The following is a 26659-nucleotide window of genomic DNA, read 5'->3' as shown; positions in this document are numbered from 1 at the left end:
CTTAGTTAGAGCACACAATTCATTCATACAATTTGCGTTTATCTGTTTTGCCTCTACATCTGAAGGGGTCAGTGTAAGGTCTGGTTACCAGTAACACACTTCAATAAGTTGTTGTGTTACTTTGTAAAAGAGTTTGTGAAACACTGAAGCCCCTTGGGACCTACACAATGGTGCAGATTGCTAATCTTGCGTCAGACTGAATGCTTTAGTGGTGAAATGCATATTTAAATATTTGTCTCCTGAGGGACTTCTCTTCTGACAAACAGTGAAAGACTTTTGGCTGTTTGATTTAAGCAGCCTAAATTGTCACTCTGGAGAACTGAGAACTGAACCCAGGCTGAATTATAAATTTGTCATCTTTCAAGATGTCAGCCTCTGCTTCTTCCCTGCCACTCACATCTCCTGCCACTTTGAATGCAGAGTGATAACCTTGCTTTCTTTGAAGACATCAGAGGTCAGCCTGTCAGTGTCAGTCTGCTCTATTTCACATTTGACTCCTCTTTTTGACAGGAGAGACAATTTAGTCTGAAAGCTAAGAAAACCTCTAAGATGAGTTTCATTCTGTGCTTTTTCCAGGTGGAATGGAACCAAAGAGGTTGACCTATATCAAATCAAAAACACGAGCCACCCCGAGCCAACAGAAAGAGCAGACGAGGCTTCAGCTTGCTAACTGTAAGAAAAAATGGAGGAGGTTTAGTCAAGTGTCAAACCAGGGAAAAGTACAGAATCAACCTTGGCCTTCTTGCTGTGAGGCAGCAGTGCTAACCACTATGCAATAATTGCTTTGTAAAAATCATTCCCTTAGATTTAAAATATATGCATTTCAAATTTGAAAACATTTTTAAAAACAAGATTAGAATTTATATATATGAAATCGATGACAACAATAATCATATGTTGACATACATGTCAGTCCCATACAAATACACTCAAATGTTACATATATCCATCTCAAAAGATGGAGCCTGGTTCTGCTCGAGGTTTCTGCCTCTTAAAGGAGGTTTTTCCTTGCCACTGTCGCCAGTTGCTTGCTCATCGGGGGATCTGTTGGGTCTCTTTAAATAAATTTAAAAAGAGTTTGGTCTAGATCTGCTCTATATGTAAAGTGCCTTGATGTAACTTTGTTATGATCTGGCGCTATACAAATAAATCTGATTTGATTTGAAAAGCTATTTGTATATTGTAATGTTATTAAACTGTAAATTCTGAGAGATTCTGAGAGCAATGTCAGAGAATGTGAAGACAGACATGCTTAAAATTAGTGAGAAATTAAAAGTAATTAGAATTTAAGTATAAATTATGTATACAATGTTAACAATTATTTATGAATGGGTTTTGCTTGTTTTATGCAGAATTTTACTGAAATGTGAAGTTTTAATAATTTATCAGCAGCTCAATGTAAACTCTTCTTCCAATCATTTTATTCATCCTGATCAAACTTTTTTCACTTTGTAAAAACAGTACAGATTCCTTTACAATGGCACTGAACGCAATTTACTCAACTGTTAAAACTCACCTCCATCCCCACAGAGCAGAAAGCAAACTTTAATGGTGGTTACTAAACACATGACCAACGGTTTCCCAAACGTCCTTTGCAATACATTAACTCTAGTATTTACAACTGGTGTGTGTGTGTGTGCCATGTAACACACAGTCAAACCTCACATAAAAATATTCTTTCCTTGCTTAGTGATTTTAATCCCACGTACAAATGGTTAAGAAATGCAAATATTTAATATCCATTAAAAGCCAGTAAAAAACGAACAGCATCACAGTGTCAGCATCTATACGCCATGTGGTTGTTTTAAGTCTAATTTATGCAGAAAAGTAATGCAATGTTCAATCAACATGGAGGACAGGAGGTTTCTGGTAATAACATCTGCGCCCAACGCAACCAATTCACAGACTGTCTGTTTCATTTTGCTGGTTATGAAACAGAAACGGTTGATTTTTCTTCTTAGAACATCTCACTACTGTGAAAATCATCATGAATGGGAATTTCAACAAAGAAAGTTGCTTCTGAAATGATGATGGATTATGTGATTATATAACAGATTATTATTTTAATGTGTTTTTCCCTATTTAGTATCTCACCTGAACTTCAACGCCACTTTTTGAATATTGCCATGGATTAACCCTAAATAAAAGTATTTTGGTTCACTTTCAGTGGCAGAGAATTCACTGCGCTCACTGCTTGCACATCACAGTACAGCAGCATCTCACTCAGCTCTGCTTATTCTCTTTCAGAGTTTCTGACGCTGAATGGTTCAGCATGAAGTGAGGAATCAAGCAATCAGTTAGATTTGTCTTTCAAACTCCTGAAGGATCCCTGAATCCCTCTGTGTGGGCACTCTGTCTGCAACCGAGGATGTAAGGCTCAGAACTGGACAACAAGTGAGCTTGGCAGTGGATGCTTTCCAGCGGTGCTTGCTGCAGTGTTGAGATGCTCAGTACCTTTCTAGGGTTATAACAAACCCCCTGGCAGCCATTTTGGAGGTCTGTGGCTCAGTGTTAAGTACTTGATTTTCAGTCTGTGAGTTACGGTGGCCAGGATGCAAACCAACATTACAAAATGTGAAACACCTTTAGCCTGAGACAAATTTACATTTCGGAAAGCAAATTGACAAAATGTGAAACACTTTTAGAAACGCTGAGACAAATTTACAAGTCCTGAAACAAACCTGAAAGGGAATGTCCCAACTCTGGGGTTGACCGAGAAATGACAGCGGGAGTGACACGGCCAGGTGAAGTTCGATGGAGTTTGTGGAGAGCGAATGAGTGACGTTTTGCCCCTTTTGTGGCAAGGACATTCTATCTGGTCTGCGCCATTTAAAAACTCTAGACCAACCACACAAAAAACAAAACGTGTTTGCCACAAAAGGGGCAAAACATCAATCGATCGCTATCCATTGCTATCCATGCACTCCATCGAACTCCAACTGACCTCTCCCATTATCACTTCCGTGTCAACCCCAGAGTTGGGACATTCCCTTTCCAGACAAAATTTGGTGGTTGTAGTGATGATGACAGGAGTAGAAGAGAAGGGAAAATGCAATGATGTAGTTTATATAGCCACAAAGCACATGTCAGGAGGAGGCTGGAGTGGAAATACAGAAATGAGGCAGGAAGGCTTTCTTCAGTTCCCACTGGAAAAGAGAGCGTTATGTTGTTTTTTGTGACTTTTCCACAGGTTACCCACATTATTACTCTAACCAGCCAACAAATATCAATCTAATGTTGAGAGAGAACAGAAAAAAACGTAAACATTATTTTTACCTCTTTGTTTTCGTCTTAAAAGTGACCATGACCACATTTCGGATCTTTGAACGAAATGTTGCCTGTGGAAAACACTGATTAATGCAGGGTTAAATGGTGAAAAAACTACCAGGCCTCCATAATGTCACCAGCTGTGGTCGCTTTTGGAAAGTAGCGATGCAAATGCAAGACCTACTCTAAAATCTTGCAGAACAAAGATTATGTAGCTCATTCACTCACATTTTCCAACCATGTGTGTTTTTTTTAAATAAATATCTATGTGAAGATCTAAAACTGCTTTAGATCTAATGTAATAATTATGTCACTAATGTGTTTCTGATGAAGCATCAGATGAAACCTTGTCTCTAGTCTCAAGATTCCAGGTGATGAATCTGAATTCCTGTACTGATTGCTATTCACGAGCTCTATAGACGACTGAGTGATGTGACTACTAGAAATGTGCACTAACGTCTTTTATTTTCAGTGTTAATATCAACCTGCATGTACCTACAAAATACATCATATGAATCTTCTATCTGTCGGTTTCTCTTCATAATTGGTAGGAAACACTGATATGCGAAACATTATGTGCACTGTTGAGTATTTAAGAAATTTCACACGTAATCTGTCACTGCTTTGCTAGCAAAATAATCTATAGTGAGACAGATTTTCAGGCCTGCAGTTGTTTTAAATAGTTTTTGAAATAATGAAGATCTCTTGAAATGAAATTCTTCATATGTGGGGAGGATTCTTCGCTTTCTTCTCCTTCTTTTCTTCACACTTGTCCACAGTTATGACATCAAGACAAAGAAATGTGTTTTGCATGTTACATTAGTTATAAAACACTTGCTGTAGTAGGCACATAGTGGTCATTGTTGTACTAGCTCAGGGAAAATGCCATTTATTGTCTCTGATAGATGCTGTGGATTAATATGTACACCCATTTCATTGCAGCCGGTGAAGTCATCAGATCTAATTGTACCGTTTTTAAGGACATTTACCATCCTCATCCTATTCTGTATATTTAATCGGTGAGATATCACACACTGTCTCTCTATTATCTCTGCTGTGTCCTTCATAATCCTTTTTGGTACTATGGATGCATCCATGGCAATCTTGGCTGCTTTTTGACTCCCCACCCACCCTCACATTTGTCATGTGTAGATATTTGCCAAACTGCATACTGCCAAACACTGCTATGAGCTAGGCACATATACAGAAAACTGAATGCAACAAAAATCTACATATCAGACTCTTCATGGTGACTATAGCCATATTCTTTTGAAACACTAGACAGTTTACATGTGACGTAGAATTATAAGTCATTGTAACCTTGCACAATCCCATTAGTTGTGTCATCTCACTGTATTTACCTCTTCTTTAAAGCTTTGCTCCCTTGCTACGTCTATATGGTAATATTTAAGAAATGGCACTGGCATAGCAACATGCAGGTCTGTTAAATGAAATATGTAGCAAATAAAGGTGAAACGAGGTGTTAATGGATCAGGGAACAGATTGGCTGTACTGATACGGGTAGGTGGAGCATGGTGTCTGTGTTTTTAAAAATGGCTCATATAACAATGAGCATCACTCTCATGAGAGTATTGTATTTTTCTAACATTTACTCTAATGCCCTGTATTTGTACTCAGCACTCAAAAGTGTAATCTGCCATTTATTGCACATATTCTTACTCACTATTACAGAAATTCTCCCTCTAAATGTTTTTTTTTTTCAGAACCCATTAATAACAGTGATGTTCTTGTGTGACAGTTACCATAGTACAGATTCAAACTTGTATTTTAATGATATTATTTGTTTTGTGTCAAAGAAGAAAGAAAAAATAAACTATTTCAGTACTTACAGAACATCATATATGTTGAAGTGTTTTCTTTTGATGGAATGAATGTGAAAAACAGGTTGCATGTGAAAACAGGGATGCAGTTCGCTCTCACTCTGAGAATCCACTCCAGTTTGGAGTCGTGGAGTAAAAAAAGACAGCTGTAGGCAAATTACTTTTGACAACCCAAAAATAGACAAAAAGGAAGAGCTGAGACGGTGTATTACTCTTACTGGCCACATCTTTAACAATGCAAAACTTTAAACCTTTCTAATAAAAGGGAAACTAGTGAGTTATACCAAAATTCTGTATTTTTACAGTTTGCATGAAGGATGTATGTAGCCATAGAAACCAAAACTGTAAGCTTGGTTCTTTCTGCTGTAAAGTTGAATGTTTGAACATGAGAATCTGTGTCTCTGAGGAAGTTTAAATTGGAGCGACTGGCCTTATCTGAAGATTCTTGAAGAAGATTCACATCTCATCCAAGAGGCTTCATTTGATCTGTCAACCAGGATACTGATACCACCTATTCCTGCTCCTGGTTGTTATGACTACTGTTGTCAGGGTGGTTCAGCCTTCTCACAGAGCCCTGACCTGGATGACTGAGAACCAACACAGACTTGATGATAATCTAAAGGATTTACTCACTGTTGGAGCCTGAGTCTCGTGGTCTGTAGAAGAACCGTAGGCTTTAGCGCTTCAGTTTTCCTTGTGTTTTTTGAATCGTGGCTCAGACACAATCTCTATACTTGTCGGTGGGACAGCACCTAAGAGACACCTTAACATTGGGAGTGAGACCAAATTACTTCTGTCATAACAACTTGTGTTATTTTCATAAGATAGAAGAAAAAATTTGTAGCATTCCAACCAACATGTTGGACCAGGGCAGAAACGCCTGCTGGGCAGTGCTGACAGTGCTGTCAGTTGAAAACCAAAAGGCGAAAGAAACACTAATGAAGGATGGCATCCATGAACCTTTAAAATCATACAATGGGACTTATACAACACATGAATACAGCAGGTGCTCAGCTTCCCTTAGTCCCATGAAACACTCACTTACATGCAACAAAAAGGTTTTAGCTAATCTAATTGTCCCATGGCAGATGCATTGTACCCTTTTAGGTTCTGACAATTAGGGAAAAACAACTAATGATACTTACAGAGGTGAAAGTGAGTGAATAATGGAACGCGCATGGAGGAGGCTGGTCTCCCAAAGGAGAAGATGCAGTCACCGTCAGCCAAGGGCTCCGACCAGAAGTTTCTTGCTCACTTCTTGAAGCGACACTAACCACCATGCTACTTTGTTCATCCATGGTTAATCCTAATTCCTATACTGAAAGCAGAAATGGGGACAAATTAAAGCAAAACAGAATTTAATGTGTGTTGGCATAAACGAGCAGAATAAGAGACTCCAACAATTACAGCCAAAGGAGCAGTTCTGCTGTTCTGGCCCTTGGAAACATTTAGGCATTTTGGGTCTCAGGCCATCTGGTCTGACCTAATCCCTGAATTCTAAACTCTCTTAAACTGTGTCTATGACAAATCCAGCACCTACTGAGCTGCAGGCTCCAGATGGGCATCTTTAAGAGAAGCTAAACATGAAAACTGCTCATGTCAACATTTTCTCCTTCACTGGCTCCAATTTACAACTGTTTACATTTTCTTGAGGGCATGCAGGATTGTAGATATTTTTCAGTTAAAGAGCCACCCTGCTAGATCTGTGAAGACCAGTTGATTAGGTCCAGACTGGAGCAGATGTATGGAGATGACACTGATAATCCCTGAATCCCTGAGAACAGAAGAACATTTCAACTTTGAACCCTCACATCCTTAAGTTTCAGTGTCACTGTAACCTTGTAGCAACGGAGCTTTCAGAGTCACTGCTTTTACTCAGTTAGTGTCTTTGTGTCTTTGATATAATGATTCCCTTTTGATTTATAGTTACCAATCAGATAAGATCCTCCAAAGACAACAAACAAATTGAGTGCATTTTTGGTCATTTTGTTCAAAAAGCTTTAATTCCACTTTCAAGATGCTGAGCAAAATATTAATGCAAAGAAAGAGGCAGTGTGGCTTCTCATGGTCAGTCAACATTGATCAGAGTTGCTTTTTTTAAAAGCTCGATGCAAAATGGTTCCCAGTATGCCATCAGTCATTGAGCTGCCACAGAGAGAAACTACAGCTGCTGAGTATTCTACTTATTTCTTTTGCTACTTCAATTGCAGAAAACACTTATGATGTCAGGAGTACGCTTCCTTTAAAATGGTGGATCATCTTTGAATCAAGTGACAGCTTCAGTAGCTTCCTGTTGTGTCTTTTACTGCTACACCACAGCGAGGTTTCACTTAATTATCTTCCTGGACATCTTATCTCGGAATAAAAAGGCCGTAAGCTGCCAGTGCAAATCTGCTCATTGCCTAAAATACAATGCAAATGACTATTATTTAATTTGCTCATTTAAAATTCAGCCAAAGTAAAGCTTCATAATATTTAATCGTGTCTTAATGTCTAATTATCCAAGTTCCAATTAAGCTGATTAGCACATTAATCACAAAAAACTTCCCCAGCAACCTCTTGAAGCAGCACTGACATGCTGTTTCATCCACTGATTAAAAAGAAGTTGATCATGTCAATTTGAGTAAAACTGCTGGAGTTCAGACAGAGGATTGAAACTGACTAAAATCTGCTTCTGTTGAGACCAATAAACTATAACAGCATAACACTATCCTCATTTGTAGCAAATGATGAGTTTGCCCTCATCTAGGGTGTTTTCAGCACTGAAATGCTCTTCCTCTTTACAGTTTGTGGCAGGGTGCTGCTAGATGTAGTGAGGCATATACGCTGTAAATGAGTTTGGGCTCTGGTTAAGGACAGGCTGATATGGTGCCTGGTTCAGCACTGAGGGCTATAGTTCTGCAGCAGAATTGAGCAGGAATTTTACAGCCAATGTTTAAGGTGACTAGATGTGTATGTGTGCGTGTATATATATGCATATATATATGTATATATATATATACATATATATATACTGTATATACACACACATACAGAGACACAGTGGCATAGTGGTTAGTGCTGTTGGCCCACAACATGAAGGTTGAGGGTTTGATTTCCTCCAGGGACTCCGGTTTCCTCCCACTGTCCAAAGACATCATGCTTAGATTCATTGGTGACTCTAAATTGTCCGTAGGTCTGAGTGTGAGTGTGAGTGGTTGTTGGTCTCTGTCTGTCTCTGTGTGTTGGCCCTGTGATGGACTGACAATCTGTCCAGGGTGAAGCCTGCCCTCACCCAGAGTGAGCTGGGATTGGCTCCAGAATGCTGTGCAGCTCTGACGTGATTATTCCAGCTTTTGCATTTGTAAAAGAATTTCAGTCCATTTTTTACCCACAAAGTGTAATGTTACCAGACTTATCAGCAGAGCTCTTGTGCCATGCTGCCACACCAAACCAACCGATTTCAGTGCCTGCAATATTGGCTCCAGACACATGTTGCTTTACAATTTGTTCATTAAAACTGCAGGCCCCATAATGCAGCTTGGGTTGAATCATTCCATTTGTTCTCATTGAGAATGGGGAAATGAAAATTATGACATGTATACAAACCACAGAAGTTTGAAAGACTTTCACTAAGTTTTAGGAAACAATAATAATCAATTGTCTAACTCAAGAATCCAGGGCAGGCTATGACACATAAATGGCTCAGCTAGTGTGGGAGAGATGCCTCCTCTCTAGGTGCTAAATGAGAGCAGCTCCTCCACCACATTGTGATCTTAATTAAAACACCAGCAGTCCTTTGTTCATTGTGATGCAGGCTTTATTGGAGATAAATCAAAACACAGGAACAAAACAGGGGTGGTGCCAAGAACAAACAGAATTTTCTCAGTTGTGGTTGTGTGGAGGTTTTATATCATGTCTTGCACCGTCTTCATGGGTTTTATTGTAAATATCCGATGTATGAGACAATAGTCCTTTTTTTTTTGGCACTTTCCATGTCAGTCAAAAATAACAGTGTCTGATAAGTCTTTAAAAAAAGAAAAAACAACAAAAACATCACACATTCAGTACTTATCACACTCGTATTCCATTATTTCCTGTTCCACTGTTAAGATAGTGATGCTTTTATTCAAAATAACTGAATGGCAACACATTTACTACTTTTTGTAGAATCAATAACACAAGTAAAATTGGCAGCCCTTGTAAAGCCTTGTTTAAGATAAGAAAAAGATCATGGTTAATAGCTGAATCCATTTCAAAATTGAGATTTCGTAAACTATAGGGTCAGGTGAAGAGTTAGCCCTAGTCCAGATCTTGATCAAGATCAAGATCTCTAGATCTTGAGTCACTGTTCTGAAAAATGATGTTCAGGGATCATAGTATAACCTCTCCTCTATAAAATGTTAATACAGTTAAAGCTGTTGGCAAGAATTATCAGTAAATAGCTGACATTAGCTGCAAAGCAATATTAAAATTTGCTCCTTTAATGCACAGAAGAGTTACTGCATTGACACAAAACAAGCACTGAATCAAGTTCAACAGGCAACAATATTTGAGCCAATGAAAACACACAAACCAACAATGAGTTTACCAGATATGTATTCTGTGTGAATTCAAAGTCCATGTATCATATTCCTCTGGGCCATCGTTGCTGAAGCATTATTTAAAGTCCATGAGTGAGGGACAGTGGCAGCGCTGGTACCCCACAATAAGAAGATTCCCAGGTTCAGTTGCCAGGGCCCGGTGCCTTTTTGTGCAGTGTTGGCATGTTCTCCCCATGCCAGCGAGGGTTTCCTCCCACCATCCAAAGACATCGCGTTTGGGTTAACTGGTGACTCTAAACTGTCCGTAGGTCTGAGTGTGAGTGTGAGTGGTTGTTGGTCTCTGTCTGTCTCTGTGTGTTGGACCTGTGACCTGTCCAGGGTGTACCCCACCCTCGCCCAATGAGAGCTGGGATTGGCTCCAGGACACCTACGACCCAGAAACGGATAAGCGGTCGAAGATGAATGAATGAATGAGGAACACTGTTGCACTGGAGCACAGAATGGGCTTCCCCTCTGCACTATCTTGGCAGCACTTCATTTCCAGGAAAAGAAGCAGGAAACACTTTGGCAGGCATGCTGTCCTGTTATCATTGTTTGCACAGCTGGGCATCGTGCACAAAGCCTAATCTAAGGCTAATTCATTTGGTAGCACGTTAATGACGTTCTAGTAGACAAATAAATAAAAAATAAAAAATAAAAAAGATAAAGAAAACTTCAAAAGGCCGCAGTATCAGACTGCCAGGCTCTAAACACAACTGTTTCTGCTGTAAATGTGCACATTTTAACATGGAGACTGACACTTCTGGAGCCACACTCTTGTGGTCTGAGGAGGACCTGCAGACTGGCTTCATTTTTAATGTGTTAAAAACACTCCCAAGTGAAAAACAGCACGGATCTGCTAGAAAAGAAAAATAACAGCATCTCCTGGTTCCATGTGCTCCTCACTAGGAAACTATTCACTGCTAAATATCTTCTCACTGGTTTTAAACTGCTTATATAAAAGTCATGCTGGACAATAACACAGTAAGGCTGAGGTTTTCATTTAGATTTAGCTTCCAACATGCTGTGGTGCTCGAATGTGACCTCAGACATTTGAATGGAAATGAATCCTTTCATTTTATAATTAAAGCAGTGGTTAGATGTTTTCATCTTTTTCCAGCTACAAGGGAACTGTGAAAACGAGGATTGCCATTAAACTAATAACCAACCCCCTGGGGACTTTGGGAACTTTGACTGGGGACTTTGGAGGTCACACCACTAAATCTGCATCAGTTTGTGGTTTAATTTCTGTTTCATGGTGAACTTTTAAAAGAAAGCAGCTGAAGCTTCAGTTGTTTGACCCAGTGAAAGTGAAGCAACACTGGGGGCGTCTATAACATCCTGTCCACCAGTAAGCCAAGTCCTGACCGACTCTTGATGAACCTGGCTTGTCCAGAGTTGAAGTCAGCCGCAGTGGCACAGAGTGCAGGGATCACAGGAACACAGAGGACACAGAGCAGGCTTCAGAGGGAAACTCAACATCTTGGCCAAAACACACCTTTGGATCACATGATTCCCGGCGTTACCCTTGCGCGCGCCCGCGCGCGCAAGTGCGAGCGGGCGCAGAAGCGGATGAGACCTGTGAAGCTCACCATGCAGGGCTGCCTGCCGCTGAGCGTCTGCGCCTCCGAGCCGGCCAGCATCATCTCATGTTCCTGCCCACTGTTACTCTGAGCGGACGATGCGGCTCCTCACTGTCTCAACTTTGCTCCTGGTCTTCTCCGGCTCAGGTATGGTTCCGCAGGGAGGCTCTTTCTGTCTGTCTTGTCGGGATTCGCGGCGTCGGGTTGGGTTTTAACAGCAAAACTTCCAGACGGTGGAAGGAGTCGTAAAGTAGGAGGCGCAGCGCACACCGCTCCGGGTGGACACTGTGGGACCTTACATCAATACAGATTCCGTTTTTATCTCGCCATTACGTTGAGTGAAGCCAAATTGGAATCCAGACTATAGCTCTGAGATTATTCTGTGACCTGCAGTGATGCCGGTCTGTGCCACTGCGCTCCGGCGCGTCTAAAACCACCCAGTGAAGTTTGTCAGACTGCTGCTCTCCTCTGTAGAGCCCGGGTACACACTTTCCATCAGTGGCAGAACAGAAGTCATATCAGAGGTCCTCCTATTCTCCTGTGGCGCTTGACTGTAGTCGGGACTGGCACTGTCTTTCTCTTTGTGCCAAGGAGGCGATTGATTTTTATCATCTTCATCCAATAATTGCATCCCTCAGTAAGAGAACCAATTCAGCACAATCAGTCAATAACAACAATTAGAAAAACTCAATAGTTTTACATCATCATAGATTAGAATATTATCATGTTTTCATAAGTGCATTAATGTAATATTGTAACTCCTTGATGTGTCGCTTGATAATTAGTTTGGTTTGGTTTTGGTTAGTGTACCATATTTTTAAACGTTTTTTTTTTTTTTTTTTTTTTTTTGATGAAATTGGTTTTTCTGATGTCAGACGTAAAAAAGTGAAAAAGTGCAGTTTCATTATAAAACGGAAATACTTCACTAAAGTAATGGTACCTTAAATCGAGGCTGCTTTAGTTGTGTAAATGTAAATGTAAATGTGCATAGTCAACCAATGCCCAATCACTGAACATATGGACTGTAAGCTGTAGTATTATATTGCTTCATCTGTGAAAGGTTACAAATCTCTGAGTCAGTGTGAGACCATTGAAAGCTGTTGGTGACATTGTGCATTCTCTACATTAAAAATAGATAAATGTTTCAAAAGCCGCATGTTCAGAAAAAAATGTTTCACGACCTGTCATCATCAGACATGACCTGAGGGCAACAGTTAATGAAGTTGACTGTAAACAAATCAGTTACACAGCAGAGATGGTGAAATCCAAGTATCAAAGGAAGACATGATGAAACGCTGCAACAAAAAGCTGGTAAGATAAATGTACCACCGGCTTGAGCGTGGCTAAATAATTAAACACATCTGTCACCTCAATTTGAAATGGTCGGAGCAACAGAGACCCGAATATTCACCAAAATTTGACTTTATTTTGAGATGAGACTTTGAGAATGAATTCTAAATTTATGATGTTTGAAAAAATAAATGTATGAGTAATTAAAAAACTAACAAATGATATAGATGTAACTCAGTTATTATTTGGTGCTTTCTAAATATGTTTGATTTTTGATGTAGTGAAATGGATACAACAATTAGTCCAATTATTGTAACTGTTTTTTTTTTTTTTAGTTGATCGATTGATTATGTCTGTGTGGGTGTGGGGGGTTACAGGAATGGCTCTGCAAATTCAGTGCTACCAGTGTGAGGAGATGACACATGATTGCTCCACCCCAGAGTTCATCGTCAACTGCACAGTGAACGTGCAGGACATGTGCCAGAAGGAGGTTCTGGTAAAGGATGACGGTAAGTTGCAGCATCCTTCACGTCCTTATTCTTTGGTTTCGCCCCCATTATAGACATTTTTCCATCTCTTTTATGTCGGTATATTTGAGAAGAGAGCTAGTTGCAGTCAAATTCTGGCCATAATCCAAGGAAGAGGGATTAGAGTTTCGTTGTGACATGGATTTAAACTACCAATCTCAAGCAATTCAAAATGTTAAGTGGGGTCTGAAACTAAAATCAGTTGAAAACTGAAGTGGTGGAAACTTACTTCATGAGCAGGATCAGTCTGCGTGCTTTGTTTAGGTAGTTCTGTTGTCTGAAATGAGACAAGGCTGTGTGTGTCGCGAGCATGTCTGAAGTCTCCTTGAATACAGAGACAGAGAAGTCTCCAGTGCATCTCAGCCAGAGTCCGGGCTCATTGCTGCAGCGGGGAACAGAGTGATCTGAGGTCAGCAGAGATGGGCTCTTCACAGCTCGACAGCTATCATGAGAGAATGAAAGCCGTAACTGTAGATCAGTATTTGAAACAGCAGTCATGGATAAGCCGTTCTATTTTCCGCTGAGCTATTTAGTGACAGGTGTGTGCTGTTTGTGTCTGAGCATCAGTTTCAACATCGTCAACAATCTTCAACAACACGGTGAAGCCTAACACACAGATTCTACAGGCTCATATTGGACACATGTCAACCTGATGAATATATATACATATGCATATATTGCGGCTGTTGAACGCTAAAAATTTTAAATCACATTAGTCTCTCCTCACAATTAATAATTATTCATTATTAATTCTGTTTCATTTTGTGGGGGCAAAAAATCTCATTAAAGATAATTAAATAAAAAAAAAACAAATAAATACCAACAACAACATATTCCGAAACTACTCTTTTTATTTCTTTCTTTTTTATTTTTTCTTTTGGAAACAAACAAATATCCACATTTAATGCGGTCCTCTCATTCATCTTTTAGCCAGCTGCTGAGACGGGCTCACTTGTTTGTTTGTTTGTCAGAGAGGAGAGCTGACCACCTCTTATGTTCAATGTTACCTGGAGTGGCGAGATATTTGCAGGTCAGCAGCGTTTGCTTTTCATGGGCTTCTGAATGACCAGCGGTTATGGAGGTATCGATTCTGCTTTATCGATATATCGATACTCACACTCGACACTCAGTGTCGATTACTTGATTCAAGTATCTATACTAATTAATAAATGCAAAATAGAAGCACTTGTCACTTCCAAATATTTTATTGTAACTCACTCCAAGCTGTTGTGCCCTCCCAAAGGGACAGTCCTGCATACTAATGCTCAGCTTTGCTCTGTACTACCGGCAACTCATGGATTTTGAGATGCGTTAATTGCATTAAGAATTTTTATCCAATTAATCATGCAAATCAATTAATCTGGATTAACAAATTCATTTTGGCAGACATAATATATATACAGTACAGGCCAAAAATTTGGACACACTTTTCTTTTCATTTGAATGAGAAGGTGTGTCCAAACCTTTGGCCTGTACTGTATGTATAAATGTGTGTGTGTGTGTGTGTGTGTTTGTACTCATATATATACACTCATTGGCCAATAATAATACTTAAATGTGATATCAGAGTGTTTGTGTTAATTGGATGAGCTTGGTGTGGTTGAGTTGGTCAAACTGTGCTGCAGTTTCTTGACTGGAGACAGCAGATGTGGGATTTCAGTGTTAAGTTGAAAGCTAAACTACTAAAAATTCTACTGTTCAGGAAGCTGTCTCTTAGTCGAGCAGCAAAAGCCTTATATCAATTGGTAACCATGGTAATCGTTGGGTGGATGCTGTGATCAATCAGCCAGTGGAAAAAAGTTCAAGCTGAAATGTGTTTTCTCTGTTGTGGTGTGTCTCATTGTTGCTCTGTATTCAGTGATGGTGATGATACTGATTATGCTCTGCATCAGGGTACTGGAGCCAACCCCAGCTCATATTGGTTGAGGACGGGATACACCCTGGACGGGTCAGCAGGTCCGACACACAGAGACAGACAGAGACCAACAACTAATCATACCAATTAACCTGGACATGCATGTCTTTGAATGGTGGGAGGAAAGCCACGCAGGCACTGGGAGAACATGCAAATTCCACACACGGACCTGTTTGAGGAAGAGAGATAGTATAAGTGTGTGATGGAATATGGGACTTCATAGTGTTGAACTTACTGATCAAATGAGCAGATCGGTAGGTTTTGAGCTGAATTCTCCACAGCAGAGTATTCCGAGCACATGACCTTCTTATTGTGGGGCAACAGCACTAACCACTATGCCGCCATGCTGCAGTGTAAGAGATGTGGCTCCTAATAATTTGGCAGCATGTAAATTGAGAATAGAAGGGGTCCAAGGACATAACCTTTGGGGAACTCTTCATTTTAACTTGTCTGTTGAATAAATTGAGTTAAAAACAACAGAAAAGCTTCTATTTAACATGTGTCACTCCATTACAGCCCTGCCTGTGATGGAGTGACACAGAAAAGCTCCAGGCTGGGAACTGAACCTGCAACCTTCCTGTTGGTGGGTAACAGTGCTAACCATTATGCCTCCGTGACTGGAGCTTTTACAGCACTGAAAACCCAAAGGAGTCTTCGCTTTTCTTCCTGATGTTACCGTGATACGGAAGTCCACCTTTATGTCCATCATGCTTACAATGTTTTTCTTGAGGTCTGGAACTATAGCTGTGTCCCCATTTTGGTGCCACATTCCAGCATGCAGATCAGAATGCAGAGCGGAACTGGTTTTTGCCAGATTTAGACTTATGTCCATGCTGTTGTTGTTGCTGGCTTTAAAAGTGATCCATCATGGGGGCTTATGTAAACTTGAGATTCGTTAGGCCACAAAGTGTCAACACAACCAGTCTTCACTTGCTGGTTTGTGAGTTGCTGTTTTCAATCATCCAGTTTGTTGGCAGTCACCGTCTTAAAAAAAAACAAAAAAACTGTAAGAATATTTGGAGGCGAAGGTAGAGCTGGACTGAACTTTCACTGATTGGTGAACAAAGATGTCTCAGAGGAGCTGGGAGTCTGACATTTTCTCAGATTTACTTATCTTCCTTTACTTATCTATCTTCCTTCCTTCCTTGAGTGAGAATGAAATAATTTTGTTCGGTGTTGTGTCAATGCTTTGCAAATGTGTTCTCGTAAGTGATCACTCTTATTAGAAGGTCCCTAACTCAATCACTACACTTTGGATTCCACAATTAATTAAAATGCCAAAAAATGTCAATCATATATAGAATCTGGCCAAGAATTCAGTACCACTTTTTTAATAATCAATATTATCGATTCATTTCATTTAGGACTCAAATCAACTGAGAGGATTCACAATCTGCAGCCAAATTCAATTTCTGGCTGTCAAAGGATAATTTTAGAACAGCATTTCCCTGCTGCAGAAGACATTGATTAGCTGTGTAAATATATGAACAGAGAAAACCTAAAAAATAAGAAAATAAAGTATTTATAAAAATCTGATGACAGTTTAGAATTTTACATAGAGCATGTGCTGGTTTATTTTTCATTGTGTAAAAAACTGCTCTGTACATATCTTTGCCAAAATCCAATAAGGGGGGTGGGGGGGGCAGCGTATATGAATTTTATCAAAAGCATTGCCTTGTAAATGACTACGAACAAGGAATGATCAATATCAGCCTCATAAGTCCAACATCAGTCATAACAAGAATAGCAACAATGATTAGAAAACAGGAAACCTCCAGTGTTTGCTTGGTTCGTAAATCACAAACTGCCTGTGACCAAAAGAAATCATTTTACAATGTATTACATTATTTAAGATGTCCGAAATGCACATCTGGCCAGGTGAAATTCACGCTGTGACCGTGGTGATGCTTTGGTTCGGGTTGTTTCATCATCTTCAGATGAATCAAAGGATGATTTACCGCCTTTAACTCATCCTCCAGGTAAAAAAAAAAAAAAGAGTGTGATTGCTGAGCTCATAAAACATTGAAAACCTCATACTGCACCATACAGGCGACATCGTGAACAGTAACGGACATGACTGATAAGATTTTAAAACAAACCAAACAGAGGAGACTGAAATTCTCTTGGCTGCTGATCCTCTCAGACTCAGATTGCCTTTATTTGATGCACATAAATTCATCTTACTCAGTATATATTCATAACCTGCTGGTCTTGACTGGGAATGGATTATATGTCATCTGCAGGTTTTCATGGGCTTTGCAGGCTATCACTGGGTTTTCTGTAATGAGTAATGTGCCTTTTCTGTGTTTACATGTCTATTTGCTGCAGGTGGTCAAAGCCCAGACACTAAAGGTCACTCTTCCTGCCTGAGGTCCACTTCGTTTTCCCACCCAGTACAAAATTGGTGGCCATTTTTATTGCCTCTCACTACTGCTGATGAGCAAAAGCAATAAGCTCCTGTCTTTGGAAGTGTGCCTCCCAATCCAAAGGGCAGACGCAGCAAACTATAGAGTCGACAGTTCTTTAATAAGAAAATTTCTGCCTGAATGCTCATGTACATCCCAGCGGTTATCTCCTAGTGTTATCATTATTGCTGCTCTGCGTGAAAATAAGGTTTGGAAATTCAACTGGCCCCACCTTACCACTATTTGAAATATAGCAGATACATTCACAAATACACTTGTACTTTTGTGCAATTTCCCTCATTGATAATAATAAAAATCAGTGACACTATGTGATTCTGTCTCAGTGTACTTGCCATACTTGGCATGCACCTCCATAATACAAATGTCCGAACCCATTTGTGTTGCTATCATCATCCTCCTGCTCTCATTTTGTCCTCATAAAAGATAAAAGAACATCCTCTCACCTGAGAGGTAAAGACTCCACTGTCTTTTTAAAAAAGCATGATTGCCATGCTCCAGCAGGCCACCTTTCATTTCTTTGACCTCTGCCCTTCGCTGTCAAAGAAAGGAGAGTCAGATTGTTATTGTATGATGTGAAGGATACGAAATTGGATCTAGTTTTGGTTTCTTCCATTTAAAGGGACAGTGGTTAAATTAATGGAAAAAAAATATGTACATAAATGATACACATTTTTTCAGAATTCTCCAGTAGATTAACTATCTGTGGAATGGCATTTTAAAGCTCATCAGTGTTTGCGAGATGTGTTTGAAGGAGGATGACTCAGAGAACTCAAAGAAAGTCAGGTGACTGCGGAGCTACAGGATAAATACAGAGTGTACACCTCCTACACGTTACACTCAGGAATGGTGGCAGCATCCATCTCAGGTCGATCTAACTTCAAGGTGCATTCCAGACAACTGAAATGTGATCATTTATTGTCACTCGGTGTGACGGTAAACGTATACAGGACACATTAAGGGACCCTCTACTCTGTGTCATCCTCTGAACGATAGCACAGCATTTATGCCTATGTCGTCTGAAGGACCCCTTACTCTACTGAAGCCCTCTGAAGGACCAAACCAAGTCTGATCCATTGATTTTGATAAATATTTCCCACTCAGTAATTTCAGTAATTTTGGATGACTCTTACTTCATCACATGAGAATGTCTTTGTTGGTCTTTGTTGGAGCCATTAGGTGGTCTCAAGCTGGTCTCATGGCCTCAGGCACAATGAGCCAGCATTGCTCCTCAATGTTTGCCAGAACCCAGACAGCCGTAAAGACGACAATGGCAGACTAATGAACACTCAGCTGGTCCAGGTTCTGTATCCACAGCTGGTGACCCAGTCTCTGGCAGTCCCAGGCTGAGCAGCCTGGTCAGCTTCCTGGAGCCTTTTTATATCCAATGCATTATCTGAAAGTACATGCTTCACTTGAGGAATTCCATTTAATACTTCTTTCTATTCACATTACATTGCATTTCTTCTCCCCTACATTTATTTGAACAAGCGATTTCCTGTAAGGACTCTAACTCCGCCCTGACTGTTATTGTGTAATTTCCACTCTGACCAAAGAGTAACACAGAGGAGAATAAAGACAAGCAGAAAAAGTACTCATGACTCCCCGATTTCATGGCTCATCTAAATTAGTTTCTGCAATTTACCAAATTCAATGAACTGAATCAAGAATTGGGAAATGAAACTGTGGTTAGTCATAGTAGTTTATATTCAATTTGTCAGATCAGTTTTCTGTGTGAATAATAAAGCTAAAGTTAAGTGAAGCTTTGTCTAGCTGACTTTTGCGTTGCTGCTGTCAGCACTTTAGGTCAGTAAATACGTGAGTTGCTGTTGAGGTACAGCTTAAGTTCTAATTTAATTTCTAACTTTAAATTGTATTGTTGATGCTCCAGGGCTGGCAGTGTCAGTATGCTGGCCACAGCTACAGCAGCTCCAAGCAGTCTTGAGTTGTCAAAAAAACAATGGTACAGCCAATAAAACAACATTTTGTTTAGTGAACATAGTTTTGAGGCTGAGGTAATAAACATTACATTAACATTTGGTACCAGTGAAACTGAAAGCATTACTGAGCTAGTGTAACCAAGAATTTGGTCTCGACTGGAGTTTAACAAAGAGGTTTGGATAAGACCGTGTTGGTTAAATAAACGTATAAAAATAAATTACACCCATTATTGCTCCACCACAGAATTTTATTCATTTTAATTGTTTTGTGACTTTATTTGTTTTCTCATAATATACCTGATATCTGTTTTATACTTCCCGCTTACCGTTTGTCTGGATGACATTTTTTACAGTGGCCCATATCATAATTGTGCTGTGATTTCCCAGCTTGATTTAGATCTATAATAAAGTCACAGTGTAGACAGAAGACATGTCTAAGTGAATACATTTTTAAAACCACTTGGTGTAAAAAAACTGTTGATCTTATTGTTATGTTCAAGATCACTCTGGTAACTTTATTCACAGCACAAAACAAGAGTTTAGTTGTTTAGTAGTTGTTGTTAGTCAGATCCAGTTTTCTACTTACATTTATGTTTAAATTGGCATCAATAAACATTTAAATGCTATTAACAGCCACATGCTGACATTGTACATTGCTTTTTTCAAGACCAGTGTCTCTGATATATCTGGTTAAAAGCTCATTTAGAGGAGCAATCGAAGGTTCTCCAGACATTTGGACATATTGGATCTCTTCCTCCTCCCTGTGCAGCCGACTGTGCAAACTATCATTAGACCGCTTTTTCTCTCAGGGCCTGAAAGCTGATGAGGAATTTTAACCTTCTCCCCATAAAATAATTCAGACTGAAGAGCAAAATCTTTGAATTCGCATGTAAATATTAAGTGGCACCCCCACGGCTGTCTGAGATTGACTCTGCTGATATTTTCTCAACAAATGTGCCACAACACTGCGTATCAGCACCTCACTCATATCTGAGACATCTAAGGTATAATCACTTTGTATTGGAGTGCATGATGTTGGCTTCCTGAATTGAAATTAAAACTGATTAACAAAACAATTAATACAATCTCACCTGGCAGTTTTCTGTGAAACGGACTTTGACTATGTCCCCTCAACTTTTAATCAGAACTACAGAAAAACCTGCAGGAGCCTAAATGAGTAGCTACGCTGTACTTCAGTTTTCTCCTGAGAGGCTGAAGAGCAGGCACACTGACGTCTGGACTCTACTGGCTCTCACTTTCATTTCTGCATTTAAAGTGCTGAACTGTCTTTACACAGTTATGTGCAGGGACAGCACCTGTCTTTCTGTGGACGTGCTGTGAAAGAAAAATTTCACTTTGATACTAGGTGGTTTTCTGCAGCATGCACTTTTCAATGGAGTTCTTAGGAGTGGAGTAGTCAACTGAAAACGATTCTTTCAGAAAAACACCAGGGAGAGCAGGCTACAGATCACACACATCTGTCAACTATGTTTAAACAGTCAAGTATTTGCTGGGTTAGGGTTAACCCCATACCAAGTTTTTGTTGCCAGGTGACATCGAGTGGTTGTAGTGATGATGACAGAAGTAAAGGGCAAAATGCACGGCAGCGGATGGAGAACTGCGTTTGATTCCCATGTGTGTAATGTATGTTGTTTCCTATTATTGATGGACATTCAACAAATTGAACCACCTTGTTATTGCAACTTTAAAAACAAACATTTATTAATGTTGAAGGAGTGCCAAACGTGACCAAGCCCTCACCATTGTTATGGTAACCATGGGGATGTTGGTAGGTATGCTGCACTTGGTTTTGGCCTGTTTATTATAACAATTACAACTATCTGCCAAGTATGGCTGCCTCTGTAGGAGTGCCATTTCAGTTTTCCTCGTCTGATACTATGCACTATGAATTATTAGGAATGAGGAATCGTCACGAAGTTGCCAAAATCGCCGATGTGAACAGACATCTTTCTTCTGGTGATCTGACCACCTTTCTTCGGTTTTTCACTTTTTATTTCTTTGAGGCGTGGCAGATGTTTCAAATAGAAAGTAACTGACATTATTCTGCATCTCATATAGCATCATTTATGTTGCTCCCTTTCTTCTTGTTTGTTTTAGATGCTCCAACTCCTTCTGATGAAAGACATACATAGCAGAGACAGACTGCTGTTCATTGGCTGAAAACTGTGCAAAACGTATGATCTACGTTCATGCCTTTTTATTTGACAACCTGTCAGACAGCAGTGTTCACCCCCTTCACATAAGCCCCTTTCCATCAAGTGTAACGCCAGGGGCACACTGGCTGCATGGCATGCCTTGTTCTTTATTAGGTGAATGCAAACACTCAGCCTATCTGACCTACATCATACACTTTACTGCTGCATCACACAATTTAGCTGCTAACTTTCTTGATTATTTTCACATGTGGTGCACACTCCCAGAAAAAATAGACTGTGACCTGGTGAAAGTCTAATTGACATCTTACCAGCAGATAAAACTGACACCATTCACTGTCGTCTCTACACCTAGGCTGCATCTGAATTTTGACACAAATGTGAAAAAATATATAAATGCATTTTAGCAGCTACTTGTGGATCAGTGACACAACACAAGCAGCGTGCTGTCAAGCTAAGAGAGATAATGGTTAGCACTGTTGCCCCACAATAAGAAGGTTGCAGTTTCAATTCCCAGCCTGGGGCGTTTGTGTTCGCATGTTCCCCTCGTGCCTGCGTTGGTGTGAGGGGTTGTTCATCTCTGTTTATGTGTGGCCCTGTGATACTAGGTGTACCCCACCCTCACCCAATATGAGCTGGGATTGGCAGATGGTTTTGCAGTGTCACTTGTAATCTGGCATCAGCTGAAAACTCACATGCTCTTGCCAGTTGAAGAGTAAGTTAGTTGATGGAGGTGGGTAAATGCAGTTGAACTGTTAGTTGACAACTATGAGGCAAACACAATCCAATGATCACTGTATTGTATATGGAGCAATGACAGCAGCTGAAGTTTTGATTGAAGTTGAAGTGCCAGAGATGAGAGCTGTCATTTGTGCTCTGCAAAGTGGCAGAAAAATTAAGTAGCTGAGGAGAGGAGTCAATGAGATGATATCTCCCACTGTGGGTTTTTATTTTAAATCATCTATCTGTGTTGATCTAATGAATGAATGTGGAGTGGAAAATGTAGACGTTAGTGTGCATGGCTGATGCCATGCTGCCATGGAAAGCCCATGTGATTGTTTGTGGTGAGCTATCAAAGCTGTGTTTTCTGTCACTGACACCTCCCACTCATGCGATGCCTCATTTTCCACGGACCACCTGTGTAATCGCCTCTCAGTATTTTCCAATTACCTGCTCAGAGATAAAAGCCAGCAGATTATACAACCACGAGTTGTCTTCACAATATCAACAACCTTCAAAGGTTCAGAGTAAAAAACTGCTGCATGCCCTGTTAAAAGAGAAGAATACAGTGAGTCATGATTTTTACAGGACATTCCCTTCCAGAGTTGTTTCCACAGGATTCCTCAGCTGCTTACAATCCATGGGAAGATGCACAATTCGTATGAGCATGCAGGGTTTTTTTGCACCCCGTGGAGAGAACGTGATCAAATCTTTTCAAGTCAACAAAGTTAAGTTAGTAACCTTTTAAAACGCGGCTGACATCTTCCAACACTCATGTGTCTGTCTATGCTGCTAGTGGAAATGAGGAACTTGTGATGTGGATTAGAGTTGGAGGAGATGCAGTGGAACTATGAAAGTTGAAAGCAGTCTGATAAAATAGCTCTGATTTTCTTAGATTTTTTCATAGATTTTCTTTTCTTCTTATGCTTCTTTCACCAAAGTGCAGAGAGCCCTCACATTCAATTTCATCACATCTTTTACTGTAAAGAGGACACAGAGCCGAGTGGGAGTCAGGAGTCTCTTAGTCTAAAGTTTCTATTCACTAAGACTAAGCTGATGTTGGTTGTCAAAAATCATATCAAAATCATGTAAAGGGTTTCCATGTAACAGGCACCTGTTAAAAAAACGCAATATAAAACAAGAAACACTACAGCAGCAGCAGGTACTGAGCAGGAACATGAGAGAAGGAGGGAGAGAAAAGGAGGGAGGGAGAAAGAGAGATGAAGAGAGAGGCATCCCCCAGCAGTCCAGGCGTACAGCAGCATAATAATAAAGAAACAAAACACTAATGAAACCTTACATTTTTAATTGATGGCTTTGTCATTCAGGAAGGTTTTCAGCCTGATCTTAAAGCTGTGAGTCGGCCCCCCCGGACCGATAGTGGGAGTTGGTTCCATAGAAGAAGAGCCTGATTGCTGAAAGATCTGCCTGCTGATTTACTCTCTGAGACTCCAGGAACCACAAAAAACACCTACATCCAGAGAGTGCAATGAAGAGACGCCAGCACAGGAGAAACGTCATCTCTTTCTCTAGTTCCTGTTACTATTTGTGCAACAGCATTCTGACTCAACTGAAGGCTTTTCAGAGAACTGTTGGGACATCCAGATAGTAATGAACTACAGCAGTCCAGTCTTTAGGTAACAAATACATGAACTGGTTTTTCTGCATCCTCCTGAAAGATCTTCACATTATCGCGTATGTTAAAGACGGCTGTCCTCGAGACTTGTTTTATATGAGGGCGTGTGCTTTTTGAAATGCCTCAGCTAATCCCAAAGACATTAGGAACAATATCAGGAACTAAGGAACAATAGGAGCTCTGGAAACAACAGGTCAGTCATCCAATCAGAAGACAGTATCTGAACTTCTCTTCTGATTGGTCTATTGTTGTTTTTTTTTTTGTTTTTGTTTTTGTAGTGATGCAATAAAATATATGTGAGATTTCAGATAAATACTGCAATGCTGGTGTGGCTGAGGGCATTGACAGATTTGTTGTAATTTCAAAAAGTTTGGAAAGTCCTCCCGGCCGATTTTAGGCTCAGTTTCTGAATACAGACAGTGAGCATTCATCTGTGGACTTTTGAACACTAAATGTACACTAAAGTGGCCTTAAATGAAAGCTTAGACTTTTTTAAACAATGATTTCACTCTCCCAAGTTGCCAGGTCAAATTAGATGTCTTATCTCTCCAACGCACTCTGGGTCTTCAACGAACCTTCAATGGAGGCTGCCCAGGGAGCATCCTGAGCAGATGTCTGAGCTGCTTAACTGGCTCTTCCAAAATGAAAGAGCTGTCACAGCTCCTGTCTCTATCGCTAAGGCTGTGTTTCACATATAACAACACACACACACACACACACACACACATGCTAATCCTCTCATTATGAGCTTAATGCATCTGTTTCTGTGCCTCTTCAGGGATACATTATCGCAAGTCCTGTGCCTCATCAGGAGCTTGTCTCATTGCTTCCTCTGGCTACCAGCAGTTCTGCACCGGCAAGCTCAACTCAGTGTGCATCACCTGCTGCAACACCCCGCTGTGTAATGGACCACGGCAAAAGAAACGGCCACAACCGTCTGCCGCCATCGCCCTGACCACGCCACGGCTCACAGCATTTACTCTCCACGTCGCCCTGCTTTCTTTCACCCTGTGCTGACACGCCTTCCCACACGCAGATAAGATGTGCATTAAATTGTTCTGCCATTGAGAAGACATAAACCAAAACTGTGTAAGATGAGCGATACATACTGTACTGTATGTGGCATGTATATCCTATGAGGCCTGTGGAAGCTTTGTATAGTATTTGTTTTATTTGCTGCCCTGCTTTCTGTCACAGCTTTGCTCCAAAGTACAAACAACATGTGGTACTAGGATTTCTTCCTGTCATGTGTGGAGCTGTGTGGAGCTGAGAAAGGTGAGGTGGAGGACAGTGCCGTGGATGACACCGCTTCTAGCTGTTTATTGGAAAGCAGGTGGCTCAGACTGATATGTCTTTTATTTACAATGCAAGGTCAAACAAGGCATATGGCAGAAAGGAAGGTGATTCATCACTCTTAGCAAAAGATCTCTAAAATAAATAGATCCACAATGAACAATCAACATGCAGCATATTTATGAACTGAATGAGATTCATGCCTGATATGTTTAATGATTCTGGAAAGAAAAGGGAGGTCATGAAAAACGGTAGTGGATGAAAGATGCTCATGTCGCTCATTACAATGGCGACAGCCTGTCAAAGATACACCATCATTTCATCAGTGACAGCTCTGCCGTAGAAGCCATAAAAAAGTGAAACTTTTTCCCTGCTCACTCTGTAACAGCCATTGCTAACTGCTTACAAATATTGTACATAGAGCTTAAAAAAGCATGCTGAGATGCACAAAGCCCTCACCACACGTTCTTTGTGTCATGACTGACTGAAAATAGAAGGTTGCGTTGGTGTGGTAAGACCTGAACCTTAAAGGTATCCTGTAGTGTTTCCTTCGAAATAAACACAATTAAGTTTACACGCAGCGTGTTTCAAAAGAAGGCCATTGTGTTTAACAAACATGTTCAATGTGTCGCAGGTTGTCTATCCACCATCTTTCCCTCTTTTCTGATGTGTCGATATATTTTTGGGGGGTTCGGCACTATCAGCTGTCAGCAGTAAATTAGCACGTAGTTGTGGGACATATAACTAAAACAGCACAGCTCATCTTCCATGAACAATGGTGTCCATATTATGTTTACTGCAAAAAGAACACAATTGCAGCATTGCAGTGCGTTGTTCATAGTTTAAAAAAGGAAACCTTTGACACGCTTAAAGACACCGTTCAATGAAAATTAAGTCTGTGATCTTGTCACCGTGTCCATATTGTGGAGTTTTGTTTTGTTTAGTTTTTTGTTTGTTTGTTTGTTTTTTTTTACAAATAATACAAGATTTTTTGGGGGAGGGGGAATAAAATTCCAAATGCAGATTCCAATCCAGATGCAGATTTCTCCATGAGGAACTGCTAGTGGGTGAGTTCCAGGCCCAGTTTTCCATGAGTTTTTTTTTTTTTTTTTACATACACATCTGAAGGGGAGCTTTGTGGCAAATACACAAACTCCCCAACAAAAACAAACACGCTATCACTACTGCTTTTATTGTTTGTTATGTCAGTTGGCAGAACAACCTAATAGAGAAATATCCTTCTCTGGGACTAACTCGTTATTCAAGGCACAGCCTGCCACAGTTCATTCGAGTGAGACTTGTTCTTTGGGTGCATGTAAATAATTCAGGCTTATTCTGGCTCTCACATTTCTTGGCCCATTGAGCAGGCTGATTTCCTGCTGCCTTACCAAAGATATGTTCTTCTGCTGAACTTTTCCAGTTTTTATTGGAATAAAAAGGTCTGATAGAAGAAAGATTGATTATGAATCATTTTCCAGCTGTTCATTT

The 26659-nt window shown here is 40.2% G+C and overlaps 2 protein-coding genes across 5 annotated transcripts in view; both read left to right on the top strand.

The window, feature by feature from the left end:
- LOC115035204 (nck-associated protein 5-like) overlaps positions 1-5106 on the top strand; it is a 67473-nt gene extending 62367 nt beyond the window's left edge. For 3 of the 4 annotated variants that reach the window (XM_029492922.1, XM_029492921.1, XM_029492924.1), the window contains 2 exons: positions 577-672; positions 2248-5106. In XM_029492922.1, the coding sequence (XP_029348782.1) occupies positions 577-672; positions 2248-2249 (98 nt within the window). In that variant the 3' untranslated portion in view covers positions 2250-5106. The remainder of the gene's footprint in view (positions 1-576; positions 673-2247) is intronic. The other variant, XM_029492923.1, reaches the window with a different exon arrangement.
- A 6184-nt stretch (positions 5107-11290) lies between these two features.
- Positions 11291-26028, top strand: LOC115062351 (ly6/PLAUR domain-containing protein 1-like). Its single transcript, XM_029531002.1, has 3 exons — positions 11291-11400; positions 12921-13052; positions 24657-26028. The coding sequence occupies exons 1-3, from the start codon at positions 11352-11354 to the stop codon at positions 24893-24895; spliced, it is 420 nt and encodes a 139-aa protein (XP_029386862.1). The 5' UTR covers positions 11291-11351; the 3' UTR covers positions 24896-26028.
- Positions 26029-26659: the final 631 nt, after the last annotated feature.

Source organism: Echeneis naucrates, chromosome 21 (genome assembly GCF_900963305.1).
Source record: "Echeneis naucrates chromosome 21, fEcheNa1.1, whole genome shotgun sequence".
NCBI classification, from domain to species: Eukaryota; Metazoa; Chordata; class Actinopteri; order Carangiformes; family Echeneidae; genus Echeneis; species Echeneis naucrates.
Note: the sequence above shows the minus strand (reverse complement) of the source record. Positions and strands in the feature narration are given on the sequence as shown.

Excerpts from the sequence above, each read along its gene's own strand:
- LOC115062351 (XM_029531002.1), top strand. The coding sequence starts at position 11,352 with ATGCGGCTCCTCACTGTCTCAACTTTGCTCCTGGTCTTCTCCGGCTCA. Across the intron at positions 11,401-12,920 it reads CCTGGTCTTCTCCGGCTCAG|GAATGGCTCTGCAAATTCAG; the intron begins GTATGGTTCCGC and ends GGGGGGTTACAG. Across the intron at positions 13,053-24,656 it reads GGTTCTGGTAAAGGATGACG|GGATACATTATCGCAAGTCC; the intron begins GTAAGTTGCAGC and ends GTGCCTCTTCAG.